General features: G+C 36.4%; 1 protein-coding gene across 2 annotated transcripts; it reads left to right on the top strand.

The window, feature by feature from the left end:
* The first annotated feature begins 3,850 nt into the window (after positions 1-3,850).
* Positions 3,851-9,700, top strand: LOC106919955 (uncharacterized). Of its 2 annotated transcripts, XR_015764635.1 has the most exons (3): positions 3,851-4,231; positions 5,778-8,478; positions 8,532-9,700. XR_015764635.1 is itself a non-coding variant. In XM_014990649.2 (2 exons), the coding sequence occupies exon 2, from the start codon at positions 5,818-5,820 to the stop codon at positions 7,015-7,017; it is 1,200 nt and encodes a 399-aa protein (XP_014846135.2). In that variant the 5' UTR covers positions 3,851-4,231; positions 5,778-5,817; the 3' UTR covers positions 7,018-9,700. The 2 variants fall into 2 exon arrangements, 1 of the variants encoding a protein (XP_014846135.2); XM_014990649.2 differs by having other exon boundaries at positions 5,778-9,700.
* Positions 9,701-11,404: the final 1,704 nt, after the last annotated feature.

Here is an 11,404-nt window from a genome sequence, read left to right as displayed (position 1 = left end):
TATCACATTTCCACTTTTTTAAAACCTTTTTATTTATTGCTCTGAAAATTCCTGACTTATTAAAATAAACGCACATAAATGCTCTATTTTATTTCCCATTTCCAACAATTCATGTCTTTCTATGTTATGTTATTTCATTAACTTTTTCTGTTAAGTTTTATGCAAGTTTATACCTGTTTGATTATCTTTTGATTTGTTTCTCATTTGATTAATGTAGTTTTTAACACTGTTTTAGATTCACTCATAAATAAAATATAATTTTATGTTTTGTCTTTATTTGGTTGTGGTTAAATTTATTGAACCTAATGTTTGTAAGTCATTGACTCACATTTCCAGACATCAACCTCAAACAGTAAGGTGGAAATAAAAATGTGCTTTGCTTACTTTTATTTTATAGTAATTATTGTGTAGATACACCAATAACTCTGCTGTCAGTGAATTTGGGAAATTCAAATATTTATATCCTTATTTTGACGTTAAACACACGATTAATGCAGCTTTTTATTTTGATACTGCAACAAAAGATGTTGAAATTGATGTGCAAAGATGCTTTACATCCAATTCAACTGAGTTTCTACTTGGAAAGAAAAGAAATCTCCAAAACATCTGGAGTTAAAACTACAGATACAAACCAAGTTTTTTAACCTTTTCACTCTTTCATAGGGTTGAAAACCACACATCCTTTAACGTACACTTCAGTATTTTACATTACTTTGTGTTGGTTTAGCACATAAACTTACAGATTAGTCTGTGGTAGTTATGAGACAAAATGAGAAAAAGTTGAAGGGTCGTGAACATCTTTGCAAGGCACAAAAGCTGAATGATTTGCATCTGGTTTAGTTAACAGTTTTTTCAAGCAAAACATTTCTGACTCCAAACTCCAAAATTCTTGAGATGCATCTTAAAATTTTTGAGTATTTTTCAAGCAAATGTTTGACTTTTTCAAACTCAAAAATATCCATATTTTTATGGAAAATGTGTACGTTTTTTCTGTAACATTTTCAACTTTTCAAACTCTGAAATGATCTGTTTTTCTTGAAAAGTGTGTTTTTCTCATAAATCTTTGACTTTTCAAACTCAGAAATTTCCAAGACCTTTTTAGAAAGTTTCTGCATTTCTCTTGCAAATCTTCCAAATTTGCAAAAGAAGAAAATTTCAGAATTTTTCTCACAACATTCCGAGATTAATCTAAAATTTTCTGACTTTTTTTCACTAAAATATTCTATTTTTCAAACTTAGAAATTTTCCAAATTTTTTTCTAGAAATTTTTTTTAGAATAATGTTCAACTTTCTATGTTTTTTCCATCAACATTTTTTTACTTTCTCAAACTCAGAAATATCCATATTTTCTATGGAAAATGTTTGTTTTTTTCTAGAATATTTTCAACTTTTCAAACTCTGAAAGTATGTAGACTAATCTAAAAATTTCTGAGTTTTTTCTCACAAATCTTCGACTTTTCAGACTTTTCAAAATTTCCAAGTTTTTTCTACAAGGTTTCTGCATTTTCAAATATTTCAGAATTGTTCCTAAAAAAAAATTCTGAGATTAATCTTAAATTTTCTGGGGGGGGTTTTTTCCACAAAAATTTTCAATTTTTCAAACTCAGAAATTGTCATGTTTTTTGAAGATTTTTTTAGATTAATGATTAATAGATTAATGTCAAACTTTCTGTGTTTTTTCTAGCAACATTTTTGACTTTTCAGACTCAGAAATGTTAACTTTTTTAATCTCATAATTTCTGAGTTTCTTGATATACAATTCCTCCTATTTGTCCTCGTCCCCAATGTGCTGCTGTGGAAAACGCCCTGCGTCAGAACCTCCAGGTCGGCTCTGTGGCTCTTGGCCCGACACCCAGCCAGCTCGTCTCGGCGCTCCCTGGCTCTGCGCCTCGTGCGTATTTGTGCATCCCAGGACGGTTGACATTGATTGTGCAGGAGACAGACTGAGACACATTAGTACCCAGCTCGCACTCGCTGCTGAAAAACACATTAACTGGCTGCATTGGGAGCCCTGTCTGGTAACCATGGTAAAGCACACAGGCTGGGAGGAGGCGGCGGGGTGAGACGGGGCAGCGGGTTCAGCGCGCCGTCTCTCAGGGGTTGTCTTTCTCAAACGCTCCTTTCCCTTTCCTCCGGCCACGTCTGTCATTGTCTCTCAGCCTCTCTTGTCTCACACCGACAGCTTCTCTCTCTCTGTTTGTCTCACATATTAACACATTTGCATATTTCTTTTTTCTTTGTCTTAGATTCTTCCTGCTGACCCTGACATTACCTCATTCTCCTCCCCCTTATCCAGCCACCATGTGCAACATAATCTGTCTGCCTCTTGTTGTTTGCCGTCTTTTTCTGGCCTTCTCGTCTCGGCCGACAGGATTCCTCGGTGAAGACGGGAGGGACAAACGTGGGATAAGCTCAGCTAAAATTACAAACTGTGTGAAGAGAGATTCAGATTGTGGAGGTTTATGACAACATGCTGAATTCATCCAGTCATTTTAGATTAATAAAGTGTCTACAACAAGCCTGCTGTTGTTATCTAATATTCATGTTGATATTTTGTCCGTATTGTGCAGTATTTTTAATCTTTTTCCTGTTTTTACATGTATTTTATATTCTTTGTGTGAGTCTATTTGCAGCCAATAAATATATTTATATTCTATTATACTACAAACTATTATTATTCCTTTTCTTTATGAGACAGGTCACACTAAAATCATAATTTAAGTCAGGTTCTTTAAATTTGGTTCCACTGTAGTCTTCTGAAATCTAGTAAGTGTTTTATTATATCTTTATTTCAATTATATTATGAACATAAACTTATATTTTTTATCATTATTTTTGAGAAGACCTGTATTTATGTAACCTTAATTTACATCATACAAACGTTGCACTTTTTAAATATTCTTTTAGCATAAGATGTTAAAAGTTGAAATGGTGTAACAGTGAATTAAATTAGGGAATTAAAACAGAGACGTAAAGAGGAGCGACAAAAGCAAATGAGGTGGATTAGCCACCAGAACATGCTGCTGTGGAATATTTCTACTGCTGAGCTGTTATCATGTTCTAATACTGTCATACAACAACCGACTTCAGTCAGAGGCTTCTTCAGATTAACTGCGAGACTGACTGCTGCTGGAGATCCTTCCTGTCTGCAGCATCACCATCAACTCTTTGAATGTATGTTTGGTATAAATAAAGTGTTTTTGAAATTGGATTGTTCATCTATATTTTGTTTGTTTATTTTTGATTTACTAACTGAATTCATTCAAAAAATTCAAACAAAAAAGTGGAATTTCACTACGTTATTTGACTCTAAACAACTTTAAAATCTGGTTGAACTGGTTCAAATGGAAAATAAAATCCTTAAACTGTTTTTTTATTGCTGGCATGAAGAAACCAATGTTTACAAACGTCCACTAAATTTTCTGAAGCATGCCAATTGCTGCATGTTTTAACCAGAAGTGATTTATTTTAGTCCATTTAATAATTAAAAAAACAAAACAAAAAAAACTGAAATATCCCTTTAGCAAACTCGGAAGCCAGTTTCAGAGTTTTATTTTTCAATAGAACTGTACAAAGTAAGTAGCAGCTTTTTATGGAAAAAGTTTTGATATAACATAATAATTACCTGGTATTGCTATTTATTTATTTTTCTCTCGTTTTGTTTTTCCAATCTATATATAGTGTTTCTATTTTATTTTATCTACATAAAGCAGGGTTTAATATGTGCGAATCTTATTCCAATGTTAAAAACAACATTCGAGCACTCGATTAGGAACTAAAAATGCAGAGCTCTTGTTTCCTTCAGAGTCCGCCAGACATGACGGACCACCGGGAATAGCTATCAGAGCTTTTTTGAGAGGGAAACTTCAGACAGGGAAATGTGGCTGTGGGGAAGATGAGACAATAGAACATGTTATTTTACATCGCAGGAATTACCGGATTTAGAGAAACAAATTAATTAGGAACCTTATAAGTATGAAAATGAAATTTGACAAAATTGTTCAGGAAGCAGTGAATATCAGGCTATATTTGATTTTTTAAAACTGTAAGTTTTAGAGTAGGATATAGTTTTTTCCCCCCTTTGGTTTATTTTATTTTATGTCATGTGGTCCACACTCCTTACCGTTTGGTGGCGGTAATGCTCACCTAACGTTTTTTGCAAACCGTCAATAAATTTCAAGAAGAAGAAGAAGCCATCACAGCAACAATAAACACGCACTTTCAGTTTACGGTATGTCTCCTGAATTAATATTTACCGAAAAATTAACCTGAAATCTCACAGGGGTGGAGTTTAAGATGAGAAATGCACTGTGGTGTTTGCAGCCTTTGATCGTCTTTACATCTCTATCTACAGCGGTAGATTTATGAATCTGGCTAATACCTGGAAAATAATCTAGACTGTGGTCAAAGCTTTTATTACGGCTCTAATTTTAAATAAATACTCTGATTAAAAATGCGCCGTGTCTTAAGGGCTCTCTAGCGCATGTTGCATATATTTTTATTTATTATTGTGCATACTGGAAATGAACAGTAAGACAACACTCATTCTGTGTTGTCTGACTGCATTGTATTGATTTAGACCGCCTGTGCATTTTCCCGCCGTTATGAGATTGTAATCCGGGAAATAGACGGAGCCTTTTGAGAAGCAACCAGAACTTGGCTTCCTAGTTAGAGGTACACCTTAAAAGTCCCGTTCTGCCGGTAGAGGGCGCCTTTTACTCGTTCTGATAACTGGAATAAAAGTGAATGCAATAAATTTACTATGCTATTTATAAGATATATATGGAGTACCAGAGGTGCCAAAATTAGATTAGTAAATATTTTTAAAATTTAATTATAAATATATGAATTAAATTTAATTATTTGTCGAAAGCCATTCAAGTTTTAATTTATGTAATATCTCAGTATAAGAAATATTAATATTTAATTTAACTTTTATGTGTACTTTTAATATCTTTGATAAAGTTACAAATAAAATGTTTTATTTTCAGAAAAAGACACCAGTGTAAGTTCATTCATAAAATACTTTAAAAACAACAAAAGGTTTTTATTTTTTTTATTTTTTGTATCTTTATTTATTTCAGTGGAGTTTATTGGACCTTTGCAAACATTGGGTTGAGTCTCTGTGAAAGTGAATTATTTTCATTCCACTTAGATTTTGAATTAATTTTAATTAATACAACTAATACTTAAATATAGAAGAATTAATTTTAACTTAAAAAGATTTAGCAATCATGCTATCTAATATATTACTGTAATTAAAAAGTATTAAAACATTTAAATAGATGTGGGTATTTGTCATTTCCAATTGTATTTTCTTTACTTGTAAATAATGTTTTTATTGCAATTTAAGATTTTTGACAGTATTCATTATTTTGAAACAACATAAAAAAGACTAAATATTTTGTAATTTAATGATACAATCCTATTAAACAGGAGTTTAAAAAAATGGTCTGCAAAATTTTTATACATTTATTGGTACAGTGGTTCACTGGCTCACCAAAAGGTTTTTATTATTTGTGACCCAAACAGACAAATTTTATGTAATTTTAGGCAATAATATAGATATTTTCTTAATTTAAAAAAAGGAATTGAATTCTATATTTGCAATATTAATGAATCTCTAACTTGTCTGGTTAAATGAAAAATCTGCAGGATGTCATTTTATCTGATTAATCATCAGAATAATTTATAGCGTATTCGACTGCTCAAATAATCGGAGCTGAAACAAGCATTAACCAGTTATTGTTTGGATTGTATCTTCTGTCGGTTTACAGGAGTAGACTGACGGAGCAGGTCTGAGCTTCAGGAAGCAGAATGGAAGAGGAAGTGGTAACGGCCAAGACGAAACAAGAAGACCCCGCCAGCAGTGAAGGGGAGGCCGACGTGGTGACTAAAACTCCGGTCAAAAGAGGGAGAGGGAGGCCAAAGAGCTCCAAGAATAAACCGCTTTTTGCAGTAAACCTGATTCAGGATTCAGGTGATTCAAACAACACGCCTCAACCCAAAGAGCCGCCGGAGTCTGGGGAAGAAAACGCAGAGTCCCCGGTTACAGCTCGCAAGGGCAGAGGGAGACAGAAAGGGTCCACGAAACAGAAAAACAGCGACAATACAGAACAATCTCCAAAGAAAAGAGGACGACCACAGGGGTCTGGCAAGAAACCCGCCACTGAAGGCTTAGTAAACGGCGGCGCAAGTCCGCGCAAACGAGGGCGCCCAAAAGCCCCCTTAAAGCGAAAGTCTGATGTAGACGAAGGCATCTCCGTATCTCCTCGGAAAAGAGGCCGACCGAAAGGCTCTCCGAATAAGAAATCAAGGATTGAGCGGGAGCATAGTGACTGGGATGCGGAAGCGCACACAGCCGAGAAATCACTGAATATGTCAACAAGTCGGCCCAGGAAGCCTGTGGTGAAGTACAGCGGTGGCGTTCCCAAAACTGTCTCAAAGAAATCTCACAGAGGAAGAGGAAGACCGAGGAAGAACTTGGATGACCCCCAGCCGGTGAAGAGAGGAAGAGGCCGACCAAAAGGCTCTACGAAGAATAATCCGTCTCCATTTAAAGCGCGTAGGAAGCAAGGAAGACCACGGAAGTACCCTCTGCCTTCTGCGGAGGAGCTGAAGAAGCCCAAAGTGTGGAAACCCCTGGGAAGACCGCGGAAATATCCCCGAGTCGAGGAGGAAGCGTCAACGACGCCTCGTAGAGGCCGCGGTCGGCCGCGCAAGTCCAAGAAAGGTGCTCACTTACGAAAGAGCCTAACGTCTCGTTCCTCCTCGCGCGACGGAACGCCGAGGAAAAAAGGCCGCCCAGCGGCTAACCCGAGCAGAGACGACGGCGTCCCCCGGAAGAAGCGGGGCCGCCCGAAAGGCTCCACCAGAGGAGACGCACAGCTCAACTACTCCAAGGCAGCTAGCGAAGGCGAACAGGAGCAGACGGAGGCGGAGTCGATACGCGGGGAGGAAGCGGGAGAAACTGTCCTGGCTCAGGACGTTAGCTATGACATCAGCGACCAGGCTTGATGTACGGTCCGGTCTGACCGCTGTAGTCGATGCCGTTGAGTCATAGATCATGTGTTTTAACCTTCTGTCCGTTCGCTAGGCTAGGCATTCAGCAGCGTCTCCATTTTTACTTCTAACGTCGTCATCTCTTTTATTGTGCTTTTACTATTATTATTATTATTTTAAAGAAGTTTTTTCTGAGTGAGAATTGGAAGCCAATACAGACAGGTTGTTCTTATAGAGATGCACCGATCTGGATTTTGTCGTTTGAATCTGAAATTCGGTTTTCTTTGTGATCCTGCTTATTCAAATTTTGACAAATTCTGATGCGTTTCACTGCAAAAACACATCAAGTATTTCTGGTCTAGTTTTTAGTGCAAAATCTATAGTAGACTTGAAACAAGACAAAAATAGTAACTTCAGCAAGACAGGAGCTTGTTTATGTAAATAATTCATTAATATTGATGAAAATAATATCATTTATAACAATATATTTGTTTTCAATATTATGAGTGAATCAATATTAAGAAATTATTTACTTAAATCTAGCTCTTACACATTGCTAAAAAGTTTTTAATACTTGTCTTAGTTCAGGTGTATCAGACATAGTTTATTGTCATTCAATTGTACGTTTAAAAATGTACAAATTGAAAGAAATTCGTTGCAAGGCTCTAATAAATTAGTAATAATAAAAGGTTTAATGTAAATATATATAATAAAAGGTTAAACTAATGTCAGTTTACTAATCTTATGAGGGATGGAGCTGTTGTGGAATCTGGTTGTTCTGTATTTGAAGCTTTTAGGCAGCAGGAAGAATAAACCACTCTGAGGGTCCTTCATAATCCACCGAGTTCTGGACAGGCAGCGACTGTGAGCGCCGTCAAAGATGGAAGGACGATCGGTCCTGATGACTCAGCTGTCCTCGCCACACGCTGCCAGTCAGAGGTGTTAGATGCTCCAAACCAGACAGAGATGCTGCTGGTCAGTATGCTCTCTATTGCCCCTCTGTAGGAAGCGGTGAGGATGGGAGCAGGAAGGTTTGCTCTTCTCGTCACGATGACAGATTGTCTCAAAAACTATTGCGATAAACGATAATATTGTTTGAAGACCATTTTAAACTGGTGCAGTGGAAATGACATGATAATGCATTATGTCATTTTAGCACATCCTGCTAAAAATAAATGCATTTTATTTTCAACATTTAACACTGGAACTGATAAACAAAAGCAAAAATAAAATGGACTCTCAGTCTCTGTTAAAAAATGCAACTAAACGCAACATAAAACCAAAGTGGAAATAAAAACTACATTCAACCAAAAGAGTGCAGATTATGAAGTTGACATTCAGGATTAGATGGTTTGCATCACACCAGTCCACCTGATGCTTCGCCCGTTCGTTGTCGTCCCTGATGAAACCCTCCAGTGCTGCGGTTCTGAGCCTGACGGGTCATCAGTGGGCTCAGTACGCAGAGCCAGTGCTGCGGTTCTGAGCCTGACGGGTCATCAGTGGGCTCAGTACGCAGAGCCAGTGCTGAGGGAGACAACCCCTGAAGCGTTAACATGGTTGTAGTGAAAACTAGAGCAGAAATACTTGGCAGGATTTTGTGTTTTTGCAGCCTTTTGTTTTTATTGGACATATTCATAAAAGAAGAAGTTTGATTCAGACTATTTGTCCTGTTTTTTCTCTAAGGATTGTAAAAAAAAAAAAAAATGTCTGTGCATTCGCATGAAGGAAATACAAGATTATGTCCTTTAACCTTTATCTGAATTGTATTCAGTTCAAAACAAAATGCGTCAAAGTATACGTCGATGGTTGATGCCTTTACAGACTGAAAATGGCGCAACTTCCTGTTTTTGATGCATTTATTTTATTTTTATTTTGTCACTGATCGGAGCTCAATGGAAAATCGGGCCGATTCCGATCTCTAGCAGTTTTATCGGTGCACATGATGCACATATTGACTTTTCTTGTCACTTTTTTTGCCTTGTTTTTAGCACAAACCCTCCACGTCCATTAAGAGATGAAACTCAAGACCTTCAACATCCTCCAGAAGGTGGCGCTGGAAGCTGGTCTAGTTTTTTCCATTCAGAATCTTGTTTTTATGCCTTGTAAATCGGCCAAAATGTGCTTTTCATTTCTTAAACCTACGGTGGAAAACAGTTTTTAAAAACAAAGTATTGAACAAAAAAGAAAGTGTCAATTTGAGGTATTTTGTTTCTAATAATTTAACATTCATTTTGGGATGAAGTTCTTTGGTTTTAACCATTTCAGTTGTTTCTTGTGCTGACGTTGTCCATGACTCCATGTTCTGTTGTTGCCTCAGTGCCAAAGCTTTGAATGTACTTTATTTTTATTGACTTTCTGTTAATTGCATTCCTCCAGCAGTCCAATAAAAACCACATGTCGCTTTCCTGTTGCACCTGGAAGATTTCCTCCTTTGTATCTATTAACAGTTTGTTTTGTCTTTTAATGTTAGGCATGTAGCGCTCATTGTTTTTCTTTTTTATTATTCTTTATTTTTAACATTTTTTGGGATCAATTGATGATTTCACCAACATTCATGTGTGTGTTTTGGGGTACTTGTGCGTTGTACGTGATATTGACAACTTTTTAAATCCAAGAGGGAATTAGGCTTCGAGGTGGATTTTGAGATTAATAATTTGTGAGAAAATGTTTGAATTTAAATAAAATGTTCATCTGGCCATTTTATTTTCTGCTGTTTGTTTTTTTAATGTAAATTTTATAAACATTTGAGTAAATAATGGCTACTAGGAGCTCAGGATAATTCTGTGTCGTTAGCGGCTCCACACCCTCAACTCCTGTTTGTGACGTCATTAATGAACAATGCCCCTGAGTCACTGATAAAGATTGTGAGCTAGAACAGATGTATCACTACACAGAGAAATACGTTCAAATATATATATAAAAGTCCTACTTAAAAAGTTGTTTTTACATGTCTATTGTAGTTTTATTATAGTGAAGTGTTTTCCAGGTCTGGAAAAGTTTGGAAAAACAAGATTTTAGAATAATTTTTGTATTTTCAGATTTTATTCAATGTCAGATTCTCTAAATATTGCGTTCATTTTGTCCTTCCAGGCTCCCTTCCTCATTTTCTGTCGTCTTTTTCATTCTATGTCCTTTCAGATTTTTTTCTTCCGCGGTCTTCTTTTCTTTCTTGCTTGTCCCTCCTTTTTTTCTTTCCTGGTTTCATTTCCTGTCAACTATTTCAACATTTTGTCTTTCCTTACTTTTCTTTTTTTCCCAATCTTCTCTCTGTGTGCTTCCTCAGCCTGATGGTTTCTAAAACCAGCTTATTGTGTAGAAATGTCCGCTATAAGTTATACATTTAGAAATTAATGGAAAACTAGAATTAAAGGATTGGTGGTTTTAACTGCCACATTATTGTCTTGTAAAACTCCTTAAAATTTTATATTTTCTTGTTCTAGATCAGAGATCTGCAACCTTTTCACAAGGGTTAAATTAATACAGAACAAGCTTATATATTAAATATAACAAATGAGGATTTTAACTTTTTGTCAATGCACAGACTGACCCAGCAACCTCTTTTAGATCTGTTTTTCTTGTCATTTAATGTAATTTTCCCACATAGTTCATTCTTTCTTTTTCTTTTTTTTTTTTTTGCAAAACTTTTATGGTATTCCTTATTTTCAAACCCAAAAATGTGAGTTGAATGGTTGTTCTTTAAGAATGCCAACTCATTTCCTGTAGTAGATGTTGATTAAAATGATACATTGTCTCTTTTTCAACAGATAATCCAACATTATTGACTCTAAAGTTTTATTTAGTGGATGACTGGCAGTATCACCTCATGTCCCTCATGTTGTTTCTCCTCCAGCTTATCTGATCGGACTCCAGTTGTGAAATCTTTCCAGTGTCTTCAGTTGGCACTGCGGAGGCCTCAGGGTGGAAACATGGCGGAAAAAACCACACATAGGAGCCGCACATACCTGTTGCTCAATACCTGATGCCGAAAGAAATTCAAACTCAGGTTCACTGAGAAGCATTTCAATGTTTCAGCTTCTAACAAAGTCAAGCGTGAAATATCCAGGAATGTGACTGATGTGGCAAAGGAATCATGAGTCATACAATCGAGTCATTTAGAGCGACCGGTTCAGTTCAGTTGAACCCAGACGTGTCTGTCCTCAACCAGCTCCACCCTTTCTCAAAAAAATACTCTGATTACTCTTAAACTCCTCCCACAAATCAACAACCATCCTCCGGTTACCGTATTTTCTGCACTATAAGGCGCACCTAAAAACCTTCAATTTCCTCAAAAGCCGCCGGTGCGCCTTATAATCCGGTGCACCTTATATATGGACCAGTATTGAGCCACAACAGGTCCAGCAACTACGGTAAGCAGCCACCGACTTCATTTTCACCCGTAGAA

Source organism: Poecilia mexicana, unplaced genomic scaffold, assembly GCF_051168715.1.
Source record: "Poecilia mexicana isolate PSO_F unplaced genomic scaffold, ASM5116871v1 scaffold_11, whole genome shotgun sequence".
NCBI lineage: Eukaryota > Metazoa > Chordata > Actinopteri > Cyprinodontiformes > Poeciliidae > Poecilia > Poecilia mexicana.
This window is presented reverse-complemented; position numbering and strand designations above follow the sequence as displayed.